At 37.8% G+C, this 15,816-nt stretch overlaps 1 protein-coding gene across 1 annotated transcript; it reads right to left on the bottom strand.

Moving 5' to 3' along the window:
* Positions 1-90: 90 nt before the first annotated feature.
* On the bottom strand, positions 91-14,058 carry sel1l (SEL1L adaptor subunit of ERAD E3 ubiquitin ligase). The gene is made up of 21 exons (XM_007258193.4): positions 13,331-14,058; positions 12,482-12,528; positions 10,771-10,981; positions 9,793-9,960; positions 9,343-9,448; positions 9,012-9,174; positions 8,820-8,873; positions 8,670-8,729; positions 7,905-7,986; positions 7,266-7,420; positions 6,783-6,839; positions 6,616-6,684; positions 6,451-6,528; positions 6,296-6,358; positions 4,136-4,223; positions 3,674-3,822; positions 3,405-3,570; positions 2,982-3,056; positions 2,646-2,818; positions 1,920-2,048; positions 91-897 (listed from the first exon to the last, which is right to left on the bottom strand). Exons 1-21 carry the CDS (start codon positions 13,398-13,400, stop codon positions 691-693), a joined length of 2,370 nt encoding a protein of 789 aa, XP_007258255.3. The 5' UTR covers positions 13,401-14,058; the 3' UTR covers positions 91-690.
* Between the last annotated feature and the right edge of the window lie 1,758 nt (positions 14,059-15,816).

Here is a 15,816-nt window from a genome sequence, read left to right as displayed (position 1 = left end):
TGGGCTGGCAAACTATGTCCATAATAATTTTGCATTATAAATTAATTTGCAGTGTGTTTAAAAAAAAAAAAAAAAAGTCAACAAACCAAGTAAGTTTGCTAACTATCCATGTTGGCTAGCAACACATTTAATAGGAAAGCATGCTAATCAATTTTTTTGTACTTTATCATGAGTTCCAGTGTTTTTTCAACTTTTTATTCAGCAAAAAGGCATATGAGCCAAACTGCTCTTTCTTGAGAACCAGTTACAGTAGTGCAGGGGGAAACATGGTAAAAGGAGCAAGTCCTTGGCTTCTTGCACAGTGGCTAATGAAAGTAAGTGTACTTTACATTACCAAGGACTCAAAGAGTGAGCACTAATTTGCACAAATATATTCGAAGCTTCAGCTGGTGATACCCTGAGCCACACGCATTAGAGACAGCAAGTTAATCCTTTGTCTTCACCCTCCATTTTGCTTCTACTGATTTTTTTCCAGCCTCAGAAGCCAAGCCAACTGGAGAGCATCATATGAGAGTCTAGACAGTTCTTGTTTATTTTGTTGTTTTTTGTTTTTGGAACACTGGGAAAAGGTCAAAGCCTGTAGCTGGGTGGTGGCAGCAGCTGTAGCTGTCCTGTAGAGCAGGCCCTTGCACTATTATCCCAGGTCCCAAATGTCTGTCGGCTCACCGCCACCCAGCTTTGACCGCAGTCTCACTCTTGGTCAGCTTCAGGTGCAGCCTGTTCTGGTTGGGCTGGAGGTCTTGGGGGAACTGGAGGTGCCCTCGGTACAGCTTGGTGTTGCCTCTGCCGATATGCAATAACCGTGCCCAGGAGGAGCGCTATAACAGTCATGAGGTAGAGATCCCACTCCGGACCCAGCAACTGGTCCAGGTCCACCTGAGAAAAAAGCTCCTTGAGCTGGAAAGAACAACAGGGGGGAGTGGTGTTAGTCAGTTCTCATAAAAATAAATAAAACCTAGTCACAGCTGTCGCACTGGAACACTGTGTGCAAGCGTTTGCTTTTTCTACTACGTACATTTCTTACAAAATGTCCTGAAATTGACAGGGTCACAGAAAAAACTGTTTTTAAGGGTCACATTTTAAACAAATGCAACACATCACAGCAAATCAGTCAAGTCCTGCAAGTTGTGAGGTAGAGTTTAGACTTTCTGCCCGAGCCTGGAAAATGGTCTGTGGCACAGGTCTGTTTTTAATGCTAGTTTTTATTTTATATAAGATTATGGAATCACAATCTAGCAAAAATATATATATATATATATATTGTACAAGTTGAAATATTATAAATCACGCAGCACAGGCCAGCTCATTATTCTGCAGACACAGCCTATAGCACAGCTAAAATTATAAGCACCTCACGGGGGTGCAGACATGGACGCCAGGCAAGAGAAAGGAAACTTTGGGGGCAGAAATCAGGAAGTACACTCACCTACAACTCGGAATTGTATTTAAAAATATCAGTTTAACGCTCTACTTACTAAAAAATGTTGGGTTTAAATCGGGCACTGGTTCTTAAATGACAGTTTATAGGGTGGGCTAGGCTGTATTTTTTGGGCCCAATCTGAGCTCTATTGTGAGCTGAGTCCTCCATGCATTACAATTGTGAGATTTAGGTACCCATGGCGTTTTCACTAGATCACTGGTTGTCCTTGTCTTAGAGCACTGTTGGTAGGTACTGAGCAACTCAAACTGGGAACACCCCACAAGACCTCCCTGATTGTCACTTGCTTCTGGTTTAACGCATGAACTTCACTAACTGACTGGTAACTTTCTGCAAATGTAAATCCCAAGCCAACATAATTAATATTAATAACTTCACCTGCCCATGGTTTTAATGTTCTGGCTGATTGGTGTGTGTACACACACACACAATTGTTATTCTACATATTAGTACTGTATGAAAACAATAGCATGTAGCTTACATTAAGGTCTTGCAGGTACTGCAGAGTGTAAACCAACCCCAACTTGCAGAGGGCTAGGAAAACAGGAACCTGCGCATCAGGACTGGCCTCTGCAGCCATGTCATAGAAACGCTTTGCCAGGTGGATGTCCTGCCGGAAGGAAACAACAGCATTAAGCACAAATTTGTATACATGTGTAAGCATGCACATTAGATATCATATTAGGTTTTTATATATACACAAACACATTATGATTTATTCATAACAATGACCATACATTTAAAATATCCACATACAGTCCATTTAAAATCAGTACAAAAAATAAACATCTAGAAAATAGATACATCGAAGTACCACAATATTATATTTTGCAATACTATAATACTTATATAGTATTGATTTTATTAGTTTACACATAAAGATTAGTGGCACACAGTGGTTTATTTAGTTTACTGTATTATATACTGTTCTTGTCAATGCACAGCCCTATTCCGTTGTATCTATAGAGCTGTATAAGAATTTTGAAAGTGAGAAACAGTTGCAAAAATCATTTGCATACTGCTGTTTTACACTGATAAAAATGGATTCATCTGTATTATAATATTCCTTTATCAATTACCAGGAAATACTAAATTCTTTTTTATATGCCCAATCTGCTTATTTATTTTTTTCCTTAAGGTAATCAAATCACTCAACTGCTATAAAAAAGGAATTATGGGAAATATGACTAGAGCAATCTTTGTTTACCTGTTTAATGCCAAGACCTTTCTCATGCATGTAGCCCAGGTTGAACATGGCCTGGGCACTGTGCTGCTGCTCTGAGGCCAGTCTGTAGTGGATGACTGCAGTCTCGTAGTCCACATCAGTTCCGTACCCATAGAAATGATAATCCCCCAGCTTAATTCTTGCCACAGTGTAACCTGTGCACAGCCAAGAACCACACAATTACTACACTGTTAAACTGTGAAACAATGCTGTAGATTTAAATTCTGGCCTTACTAATCTTTTCTGTTCTCTGTGCAGAAAGATTTTGCAAAACCAAAAAGGGAAATAAATAAAGTTAGCTGAGGATATGAATCCAACCTTGAGCAGCTGCTCTAGTCCAGTGAAGAAGAGCCCGAGGGTAGGTCTCATTTTCACTGAAGATCTGGGACTGCTCTGCAACACACACACACACACAAGCACATCAGGGCTGTACGTCAAGGTTGTATGACTATCAGTACCCAAATGGGACTACCTGAAAAAAGTATGACACGTCACCTTATACATGCTTTCAGCTGTTTAATGAAAATACATATGCCGCAAATAATGCTAATACTGCTAACAGTAAATAGCAGTTATTATTGAACAGCATTTATCAAATGACATCATACAAAGTACTAAACTGGTTTCTACTAATTTATACTCATTGTTAACATTTTTAGCATTTATGGCTGGATTACTTTCTCAACCTCAGTCAAAACACCTGGACCTACAGTGCCCTCTGGTGGTTCTACAGCAACTTACTCTGATCAAGGATGAAGGCCACGTTGCTCTGTGCAACCTCATAGCCCTGTTCAGCCAGCAGCAGATACTGCACCAGTGCAGAGTCCATGTCTCCGTCTTTAAAGCTGCCATAGGCTCCCATAAGCCTCTCGGACCACCGGCCTCGCTCACACACATTCTTAAAGAGCTGTAAACACACATTAATACATGGATATTTTAAAAAGATCATAAATAAATATATAAAATAAGTTCATAATAATTATAATAAAGATATTTGTAAAAGACCTAACCTCAACAGCAGTGTGGCAGGAGCGCATTACTCCTGTGCCAGTGGCATGCATCTGGGCCAGGTTATAAAAGGCTAGGATATGACCTGCCTGGGAGGCCAAGTTAAAGAACTTCAGAGCCTGCTTATAGTCACGCTTCACTCCAATACCATCTAAGAAACAGACACATGAAATCATAAGAAGGATTCATTCGTTTGTTTTTCAGTCCAGCTCCAACAGCTAAGAAATGACTCAGCAGTCAGACTCAGTTGTCATCAAATTCCAAAGTCCAGTGTGTCAAAATGTAGTGCATATTTCTCATGGGAACAATCACAATCAAAGACAGAAAATATCTACAAACAACATTAAAATAGAAATTTTAGACATTTTTTCCCCCATCGGAACAGTGAGATCTAATGACAGAGTACAGAATCTTTAGATCTAAACTAATAATAATAATAATAAAAAAACATAAAACACACTCACTGTAGTACATGGTTCCCAGCTGCAGCTGTCCATCTACCCAGCCTTGTTCTGCAGCTTTCTGAAAGTACTTGAGTGCCAGATCATAGTTCTGCAATACCAAATAAAAAAAATATATATAATCCTTCACAATATTCACAAAACACAAATGATTCATCAGGAGTGAAACAAATTAGAATGGCTGAACATTTTTGTTTAGATGAAAATTGGTTTATTAAAAGCACTCAACATTATAACAGTATTATAAATGAGGTTAAATTAGAATGGCACAGTGGAGTTTTGCCCAATCCATTCACTTACTGAACAGCATACAAATACTAAACTGTTTGTTTTTTTTTGCCCTGATAAAAAAAAGGATTGCCACAAGATATTACCCGCTAATCTATAAGCCATGATCTACCAGAGTAAGCTCAAAACAATGATACAATATGATTTAATGACTGTTTTTTTCCCCTGAAATTATAATTATATATATATATATATATATATATATATATATATATATATATATATATACACAGTGAGTCCAAGAAGTATTTGATCCCTTGCTGATTTTCTTTGTTTGCCCACTAATAAAGACACTATCCTTCTGCACTTTTAATGGTAGATGTATTCTAACATGGAGAGACAGAATATCAAGACAAAAATCCAGAATATAATTTTAAAGAATATATTTTAATTAATTTGTATTTCAATGAGGAAAATAAGTATTTGATCCCTCTTGCCAAACACACTCAATACTTAGTGGCAAAGCCTTTGTTTGCAAGCACAGCGGTGAGACGTTTGTTGTAGTTAACCACAAGTTTAGCACACACACCAGGGGGAATTTTGGCCCACTCTTCTTTGCAGATCCTCTCTAAATCATGAAGGTTGGTGGGTTGTCGCTTGGCAACTCTGACCTTCAGCTCCCTCCATAGATTTTCGATCGGATTGAGGTCTGGCGACTGGCTGGGCCACTCCATGACCTTAATGTGATTTTTCTTGAGCCAATCCTTTGTTGCCTTTGCTGTATGTTTAGGGTCGTTATCTTGTTGGAAGACCCAACCACGGCCCATTTTCAGATCCCTGGCAGAGGGGAGGAGGTTGTCCCTCAGGATTGTGCGGTACATGGCTCCATCCATCTTCCCAGTGATGCGGTGAAGTAGCCCTGTACCCTTGGCAGAGAAACACCCCCAAAACATTATGCTTCCACCTCCATGCTTGACGGTGGGCACAGTGTTCTTGGGGTCATAGGCAGCATTTTTCTTCCTCCACACATGGCGGGTGGAGTTGAGGCCAAAAAGTTCAATTTTGGTCTCGTCTGACCACAAAACCTTCTCCCAATAACTTGGTTCATCTTTCAAATGATCATTGGCATACTTGAGGCGCGCCTCCACATGTGCTCTCTTCAGCAGGGGTACCTTTCGGGCACTGCAGGATGTGAATCCATTGTTGCGCAAAGTGTTGCCAATTGTTTCCTTGCAAACTGTGGTCCCAGCTGCCTTCAGGTCATTTGCTAACTCCTGCCGAGTGGTTGCAGGACGATTTCTGACCGTTCTCAGCATCATTGCCACCCCACGAGGCGAAATCTTCTTTGGAGCACCGGGCCGAGGTCTGTTGATTGTCATGTTATACTCTTTAAACTTTCTGATAATTGCACCAATAGTTGTTACTTTCACATCCAACACCTTACTAATCTTTTTGTAGCCCATTCCAGCTTTGTGAAGGTCAACAATTCTGACTCTGAGGTCCTGTGACAGCTCTTTGGTTTTACCCATGTTGGAGACTTGAAATCTGTGTGATCTGTCTGATTCTGTGGACAGGTGTTTTTCACACAAGTGATTAGTGAGAACAGGTGGCTTCAGGTCAGGTAACAAGTTGATTGGGAGTGTCTAACTGGTCTGTAAAAGCCAGAACTGCTAATGAATACTAAGGGATCAAATACTTATTTCACTCCATGAAATACAAATCAATTAATATATATTCCTTAGATTTATTTTCTGGATTTTCTTTTTAATATTCTGTCTCTCCATGTAAGAATACATCTACCATTAAAAGTATAGAATGATCATGTCTTTATTAGTGGGCCAACGAAGAAAATCAGCAAGGGATCAAATACTTCTTGGACTCACTGTATATATATATATATATATATATATATATACATATATAGAATATACTCACCACAGGAACACCCCTGCCATACAGGTAGGCCATACCAAGCCCACTCTGACCAACTGGGTTACCCTACAATATAATAAAACCAAATGCAATTTTCATTATTTAGAGCACAGTATTAACACTTGGTAAATTTCATACATAACTCTCCTGGCACCCACTTGTTCTGAAGCCTTCTTAAAGTAATGCAGGGCTGTGTCGTTGTTTTGAGGTAAAAATTCACTGCCTTCTGAGTACATCTGAAATACAGAATAAAAGTGAATGAGCAGTTCTATTGGGCTAAACAAAAAATAATTAAAGAATCACTATGAGATAAATTAACTAACCTTTCCAAGAAAGGCCATAGCATGAGTGTTGCCTGCATTGGCAGCTTGATTGAAGTATTCATAGGCACGCTGCAAAAACATAGAAAGCAAACATTAGAATGCATTTTTAATATTGTATACCATGTCAATACAATAGAGAAAAATATGAAAAATATATAAAGCATTACCTGATGATTCTGCTCTACCCCTCTTCCTCCATGCAAGTGCAACTGTCCCAAACCCACCTTAAGTAAACAAGAAAACAAATGTTGACTGTAAATACCAATCAGACAATACAGCCAACCTGGACACTTCCCTAGAAACAGCACTGATAAAGCAGAATTAGAGAAACAAAACAAATATATTGGTAGGCATGAACACATGGGTAGGGTATACATTTTTGCCTGGGTATAGTCAAAATAGTTAAACAAAGTGCATATATAAAAGTTACCAATACTACTATTGATGTATGAAGTGTTTGTCTACTTCTCACTCACTGCACTTAAAAAAAAAAGCCATCACTTGATTACGCAATTCATTTATTATGCACACATTTCGCATTTTGTTAATTTCTAATAGCATGCATATTGCTTATCTTGCTGTGTGACACCCAACTGCAATGTTACAATTAAACAAAAAGTCTTAGAGCAAGAGAGCATGCAGAACAATACCTGGGCCTGCACGTCCCCCTTCTCAGCCAGAAACTGGTAATACTGGATCAAATCCTCCTCCAACATGCCACTGGGGGAACCAGGGTTTTCCAACTCATCCAGCAACCGAATCCTCTGCACTGCACTGCCTCCCGTCAGGGACACGTCACTGGCCACTGCAACACATTACCCCTTTTTGGTTACCCACCCAGCTAACCATTTTTTTTTTTGAATGTTTTAGTACAAAGTTTACTGAACATTGCAATTAACGTTCTAAGAATATTCATTCAATCCATTTTTAGAATGTTCTTATTTAATATTTTTAAATGTTCTGGTAACGTTTCTGCAATGTCACTTCTGTCACTGTTTTAGTACTTTTAAAGTTTCCATAATGTTAGAATGTTTCTCACAATGTTTCCAACTACACAAATACTAAAAAAGGTTGTGATGCAAACGATTATTATGTCACACATTTTCCAAACATGCCTGGGACTTTTTTCTGCAACATTACAGACTAACCTTCTCGGAACCTTTTCAAAACACTGCAAAAACGTCTTGTATAATTCTCTGTTACCTGTGCAATAGCATGATTTATATTGCAACATAATCCATCAGCACATTCAAGCAGGTTTAATTTAGGTTGAGCCAAAAGGTTCTTACCATGATTAGCCACCATCCTGTAGTGAGTGAGGGCAGACTCACAGCTCTGAGGAACTCCAACACCTCCCCAGTATCTGTAACCCTGCACACAGGAATCACTCTATTTATTTAAAATCTCTATTTGTTCAATTATGTGCTTTCTATAACTCTCTTAAAATTACAGAATCAACAGTATTAATGACATAGAAGAAAGATGAGACAACTAATCACTTGATGCCCTTCACAAGACAGTATTAATACAAATTACTTAAAGAGAATTTGTCAGAAAAAATAATAATTTAGTATTTTGACAGAATATGGAAATCATGGTACAAGTTTTATGTACTGCATCCTAAAGCATTCTACTGTTTGTCGCTCTGGATGGTTATGTTGGTGTTTGTAAGTCCTGAGGTTCTTAAACCATTAAAAAATAAATAAATACATAAATATTTAAAGAGCTGAGTTTTTTGACACGTTCATCTCACTACAGTGAGAACACTTTATAGTTCACTATAACAGAAATGGGTTTAATGCCTTCAAAACTAACATCCAAATACATTTAGATAATCAAGAGTCCACAAACCCTCTGCCACAGTCTGTAAAACAGCTGGCCATAGTCATACATCTGACCTTACCTTAAGGTAAGTACTGACCTTCATGCTTCGAGCATAATTAACATTCATTTCCAAATTATGTAATCAACACTTTCTGTCTTCGTGTAGCTACTGTTTTTATGTGCATCCCTAAACAAAAAGAATAAAATAATAAAAATATATATTTTTTTACCAGAATCATGTGCGCCACCAGGTTTCCTCCCAATGCTCCAAAAGTGTAATATACCAGTGCCTGGTTTAAAAAAAAAAAAGTTTATTAGGACTGAAATGTCAAAGAAGGGCAGCAGAGTATAAAAAAAAAGTAGAAGCACTATAGAAGTACCTTCGCTTGACTGGAGTTTACACCTAATCCTGCAGCATATAAGAAACCAAGTGCCTAATGAAGATAAGAGAAGAGAACCTAAACAAGATGCCCAAGCCCCTCTTATTCTTCACAAAAAAAGTACAAAAGGAAGATGTGCTACAAATCAAAAGCGACAAAAAAACATCCAATATTTAGAAGTTAGTTACTTACCGTCTGTGCTTTGGGGGACCCCTCGAGGGCCAGCTTCTCAAAAAATTCTTTGGCTTGTGGAACATTCTGAGGCAAATAGTCTCCGAACAGCATAGCATACGCCACCTTCTCCATGGCCTTGGCATGACCCATTTCTGCCACCTTCAGCAGTTTCTCATACAATCTAAAAGAAAAAGAGAAAGTTCAATGTTTGCTGTAGGCAACAAGTTGGCTCTATGCAGAAACATAAACCAGCCTTTAGGCTCCAAATAACTACAAGCATTGAATCCAGATATTATTTGCTGCTTGTGTTGATGTGCAAGTCATCTGAGCTGACCTCTGAATCACTTACTCTTTCTTCTGGCTCTTTCTGCTGGTACTGTTGATAAGCTTGAGGGTGGCCTGGTACTGCTCCTCTGCCTCCTCCGCTAGCCTCCTTTGCTCTGCTTGTTCTTCGGCTGCCAAGGACACACGACACAGTTCTTTCATTCTCATCACAAAGCAACATTACGAACAAGCAAAAACATTATTTGGGGGAAAAATGGAAAGTAACAGACGCTACTGTACATTCATGTCTAGTCCAAGAAATAGACTTTGTTACTTGCTTCAAGCACAAAGAGCCAAGCCCTGGCCTTGTGTACCATGGCTCAAACAAAAAGAAAATACTTTTATATAAAACTCCCATACATTCTTTCAAGCACCTTTCTCTAGACTCTAAGAACCAGACTCAAAGTTTTCCTTCAGTGAAAACATTTAGCAACTACAACAGTCATTAAATACACACTGTACTATCTCTACTTACTTTCACAGAAGCCCCATCTTTTGTCACGTTCATAGTCGTAGGTGGTGGCACACCACAGTCTCCCATCTTCTCTTCCCTCAGTGGTGCAGTCCGAGTACTCTTTCCCCAGAAAGAGGAAAGGAAAGAGGCAAGGTTCCCCAGAGGCGGTGCCACCGATCACAACAGGAACTACACAAACATACAAAAACAAATAGGGGAAATTAGTCCAAATGTTCACAGGAAAATAATAAGAAACAAGAACATACATAAAAGAGTCCATTTCACAAGAGATATAACATTTTGCAGAAAAGTTTAAACATGTTAAATCCAGCCTGTCCTAAGATAACAATGTATATAAGCTTGTGCAACCATATAATTCTTATTTGAAGTTAACAAATAGCTTTTAAAGCAAGCAGTTTAACATCTTCAGCAGACTATACAGAACAGTGCTTGCATGAATATATAAAATAAGCAGAAAACTGACAAAAGCTTCAAAACAAAAGTATAGATACAGTTCCTATCTACAGTCTCCAATATAACAAGAATCTGTATGAATGAAAGCAAGAGGTTACAATTATTAAACACCTGAACCAATAATAAATTATATGTAGAGTCAATTATCTGAATGTCAATAATAAACTCAAGAATATATTTGTCAATGCAACGTATTTACACATGATTTTAAAATGAGCATTGCTTTAATGAAATTAAAATGAAATGCTACAAAATGAATTAAATAAAGTCAAGATTTGTTCAGATTTGACACCAACAGTAGCTCAAAGCATTATATTAAACTGCATTTAACAGTTTCTTCAAAGGACAAAAAAAAGTTACTTGTCTGAATGCAGAATAGTGATCCTAAACCCAGATGCCTTGGTTTAATCACTGATGGTCATTTCCACAACAGACTTACACAAAAAGAATATTATCAATATAACACCTCTACAAAAGCCTGAATGAAAGCTGTAAAGACAGTAATCCCTTACTGATTCTACTCACCCTCCCTAATCCTAGCATCTGCTGGAGGGAGTGGGTCGGGAAGGTCCTCCTTTTCAATCCCCTCAGCCTCCACTTTCTGATCAGTCATACCCTCCTTAATCTGATGCTTATCAGCACTTGGCGGGGCTTCTTTGGGAGAAACAGAATGCCCTGCCACCACTCTGGAGTTCACAGGCACCTCATCTTCTTCTGATTTCTGATCATGAAAATACTAGAGAGGGGGAACATGCTGTCACAAACTGTTCATCACGAAGAATACTACAAAAAGGTTAAATGGCTGCACAATGAAGTTTTTATTTAAATTCCTGGACAGAAATTAAGCTTAGTTCTAGGCTGTAATCTGAATGAAAAGGTATAGGAAAACAAATTACTATCTCCAAAGTTAAGGCAAATATTCATAATTTGAAATAATAATGAGAATAATCAGGGGTGGGCATTAACAAAGCAAATTTAAAAGTAATTAGGTACTGTACTAAATATATTTGTGTATCTTTCACAGAAGTATTTCAATGTATTACTGTCTACACTATGCTAAATACAAAAAATATATATATTTTTAACTTGTGTACAAAACAATGTAACAGGTCAAAAAAAAAGCATGAAACAAGCTCATCAAAAAGCACACAATTGGACACATACAGTGGCATGCAAAGGTTTGGGTACTCCGGCCCATCTGACTGCTACTGTAAAAATGTAACATACTTTTCAATATTTAATGGAATATCAGTGTACTATTTATTTTGTACAATTTAAGAGTGAAAAGGAAATGGGGCACCTTGCCAAAATATAGGAACCCTACAAGGAACCCTAAGAGGAACCCTAGAACTTGGGCACACTTTGAGGTCTAAGACAATAATTTGCCTGTTAGGGTTGTTTAGAATCATCATTAGTAAAGGCCAGGTGATGTAAATTCAGCTTTATAAATACTCAGACTTCTTGAACATTGTCCCAAAAAACAGCAGCTATAGATTATATATAATTTATATATAAATCTAAATATAGATTTATAAGACTCTGGAGTTGTGGTACATTCTTCTACTCTTCCTCAACACTTGCAAAAATATGGCCTTCATGGAACAGATCCTCTCCAGCATCTTTGGCTACAATGCTCAACCACTGGGGTGGATCAATCATGCTTGTTGCAGCAAACAGAGCAGGGAACATTTCACAGGCAGAGGGATAAGTGGACTAAATGAATTTTCACATTTCAAATTTGGAAGTAACAAGAACACCATTTGTGGAAAAAGTTGTGAAGAGGGTGGCTTCAACAAGAATTCAATTCAGACTCTTGGTTGGTTTATAAAATGGTTACAGTTTACAGGTAGTAATAGTTGACAAAGGAGGTACTACTAGGCACTAACCATTGCTTTCAATTGCTTAAATGTTTACAGTAACAGTAATTTTGACCAGGGGTGCCCAAACATTTGCATGCCACTGCATCCAACCAGCACAGACATACTGTTGGACATCACTGAAACTTTGGGAACTTTAAGAGTGCCTATGCCTGAGAAGATTATGGAATTTATGTAATATATAGATTAAATATACTAAGATAATATACAAATAAACTAAGTTTAAAAAACATATACTGAAGCTTTGTTTATTCGAACCAGGCTCTTCAGGGTCTTCAAGATTTTGTATTTATGGTCATAAATGAAGGGGTTTTGAAGGGACGATTTTTAATTTAATTTTAGTTAGTAAATATAATTACCTGTGAGGCATCAGCGTCTGGCACTTCGTTGGTTTCAGGATCCACATCTGTAAGGGCAATTTGGGATTTTAATATTTTACTAAAGGGGGAAATTAATGTAAACAGTGCATTGTTTTGTACCCTGCAAATGTAAGACAGCCCACCAGCCAACCTAGCTAAGCTTGTTAGACCAAAAAGAAAACAAACAGGATTAATGTCAGATAACATTACTTTGACAGTTTACAGGAAGACCCATTCCCTTTTATCTGAATGTACAGCTCTGGAAAAAGAACAGTTAAAAATGAGAAGTTTCTTTGATTTTACCAAATTGAAAACCTCTGGAATATAATCAAGAGGAAGATGGATGATCACAAGCCATCAAACAAAGCTGAACTGCTGGAATTTTTGCACAATGAGTGGCATAAAGTTATCTAAAAGCAGTGTGTAAGACTGATGGTAGAGAACATGCCAAGGTGCATGAAAGTTGTGATTAACAACTCTTAAAACTTTAGGAATATGAACTTGTTTTCTTTGCATTATTTGAGGTCTGAAAGCTCTGCATATTTTTTTTTCTGCATAGCCATTTCTCATTTTCTGCAAATAAATGCTTAAATGACAATATTTTTATCTGGTATTTGGGAGAAATGTTGTCTGTAGTTTATAGAACAAAACAACAATGTTCATTTTACTCAAACATAAACCTATAAATTGCAAAATCAGAGAAACTGATTCAGAAACTGAAGTGATCTCTTAAATTTTTGTATAAAGCGTTAGCTGGCTGAGGAAGCTTATATGTTTTCTTGCAGTGTTTAGTGCTGGCTATGGATCATAAGACTAGTGACTAACCCAGCTACCCTGTAACACACTTACCAGCTGTCACTTCCAGGATTCCCACCACCATCACCATCAGAAGGATCCACGTCTTTGCTGAAGAACCCATCCTGCACTTATTTAACCAGAACACGGGTTATACGGCGCTGCGGACGAGTTAGAAGATGGGGAGCTAGCTCAGCTAACTATCTGTGTCTAGGCTAGCTATACCAACATCACTCAGCTACCGTAAATTAACTCACATAGCGTTAGCTAGCTACCTGCCGCTAGCCATACGAACGCAACATTGCGCCCACCAAACTGTCAGTCTCCGCATAACCCGCTCAGCCAGTCCGCCAGTTACCCGGTAAAAGAGCTGGTGTTAAATAAACACGGGGGAGCGGGGCCGCTGAGAGGAGAGCGGTCGGTCCATACGGTCAACACCAGCAGACCACACAGCCCTCTTTACGTCTGAACAGATAGCTAAGCTAAGCTAAGCTAGTTAGCTAGAGGGCTAACGCAGTGTCAGCGTACCCGAGCACAGGCTAGCAGCACAGAACAGGCTAGCTAAGAAAACACTACAGATAAACCCATAAGCTTAGTGTCAGAAACAGGCAGGCAGCACAGACCCACTACAGCCAGGCTGGACTAAAGTGAAGAAGTCCAGTTTAAATGCGACGAGTCCGCAAAAACCGCCGCCAGTCAACAAACAGACTGTTTAATTTCTCACAACTAACTTCTATAAACTCGACAACTGAGAGTAGTCGCTCGTTTATGTGGATATGAACGAGTCGTTATTTTAAATCGAATCTTTTCAACGGTTCATTCGAACTGATTCACCAGAGAAAGATCTTTGCAGCGACGATATTGAACAGTTCAAAACCTGTTCAGCACCAGCACCAGCACACTTAATCATGAACATAATAAATAATAATATTGCAATAATAATTGCAAATGACCATATTTCAGTGTTTTTTCTTTCTTTATGGCACATTATATATATATATATATATATATATATATATATATATATATATATATATATATATATATATATATATATTATAATATTATTATATACGGGCATTCCCAGATAGATAAATAAATAAAGTAAAAAAAGTAACCAGCAAAAAGTTTGGACACACTTCATCCAATATTTTTTCCTACATTGTAATTGAATAGTAAAGTCACCCAGACTATAAAGGGACACATAAGGAATCATGTAGGAAACTGTACATTGTTAAATAAAGCAAAATACTCTGTGAAGCATTTTGGTGAGCTTTTATCAGGGGTGCTGTTAACTTGCAGTTTCTGATCCTGGTAACTCTGATGAACATATCCTCTGCAACATACGTAACTCTTGATTTTTCTTACCCAGGGATTTCCTAATGAGTGCCTGTTTTATCATAACGTTTTTGATGGTCTTTGCAACTGCCATAATATGGATTTAAACATCATACTCAAATAGGATTATTCACTGTTTACCAATTTTAAAGGACAATAAATTGGAAAATAATTGAAAATAATGGAAAATAATTAAATAATAAAAATGTGTCTAAATCTCAGGTAAAGCCATAGTCACCTTTGTAACACAAAACGTTAATAAAGGATAATCTATGTGGTAAAATAGAAAATATATAAATGCACTGAAAGGTGGTCAAATGAAAGAACAGTGCGAAGGAATCGGTTCAGTAACGTGAATCATCTCTGTCAAGTCGCTAGTTCGCTAAACGGCACGTCACAGACATGAACAACCAATAGTACGCCTCCACGGAAGTCGCTGTCCAATCAGAGGTGCACACACATCCGAGCTCTGGGGCTTGATCAGTGCGAGAGGAGCAGCTGCGGACACGACAGCCTTCAGAACAGCTGACTCTCTCTCAGGCAGAAAGCCTCCCTGCTGAATGTAAATATGCAGTTTCGTTTACAACCGAAACCCTGTTAGACTATAAAACATAATTTTATAATGGCTCAATAAGTAATAATCATTTTTAATAAAAAAAACAACAACTGTATAACCGAGATATATCACTAAATGAACTTCTGCTCACCCCCACCATGACCTGCAAATTAGCATACACGCAGGAAACATATTTAACACGTTAAACTGAATGTTTTTTTAAAAAGCAACATATATTATTATAAAATAGGATGAAATATGAAATGTTTATTATTTGTAATAAATTAGTATCAATAATAATACACATTATGTACTTTCTTTTAATATGTGTAAATAAATATGTCAAAGCCAAATCCCAAATTAGTTTGTTCTACTATTAAATGTTGGAAAGATACCCCAGACGCTAGTGAATAAATAAGACATTATATCATCACACTTCAGAAGGTTACTGGACTTCCTGAGCGATAGGCCTTGGAAAGTAATCCTCTACACAGCCCCCAAGACTGCATACAGAGCTGTTTGCCCTATTAAAATAAGATGGAGCCATTCTTCATTAAATATAACTTCAACAACAGCAGCTCCAGACCTAAGGTCATGTCAAAAAAGTGTAAAGATAACAAAATTATCACAGTAAATAACCTCACAA

Source organism: Astyanax mexicanus, chromosome 1 (assembly GCF_023375975.1).
Source record: "Astyanax mexicanus isolate ESR-SI-001 chromosome 1, AstMex3_surface, whole genome shotgun sequence".
Lineage (NCBI taxonomy): Eukaryota > Metazoa > Chordata > Actinopteri > Characiformes > Acestrorhamphidae > Astyanax > Astyanax mexicanus.
Note: the sequence above shows the minus strand (reverse complement) of the source record. Positions and strands in the feature narration are given on the sequence as shown.

Bases quoted from the DNA above. Each gene is read 5' to 3' on its own strand.
- sel1l (XM_007258193.4), bottom strand. From the start codon at position 13,400: ATGGGTTCTTCAGCAAAGACGTGGATCCTTCTGATGGTGATGGTGGTG. The intron at 9,961-10,770 runs GTGAGTAGAATC...ATGTTTGTGTAG, and splicing joins AGATGCTAGGATTAGGGAGG to TTCCTGTTGTGATCGGTGGC. The intron at 9,175-9,342 runs GTAAGTGATTCA...TTTTTCTTTTAG, and splicing joins AGAAAGAGCCAGAAGAAAGA to ATTGTATGAGAAACTGCTGA.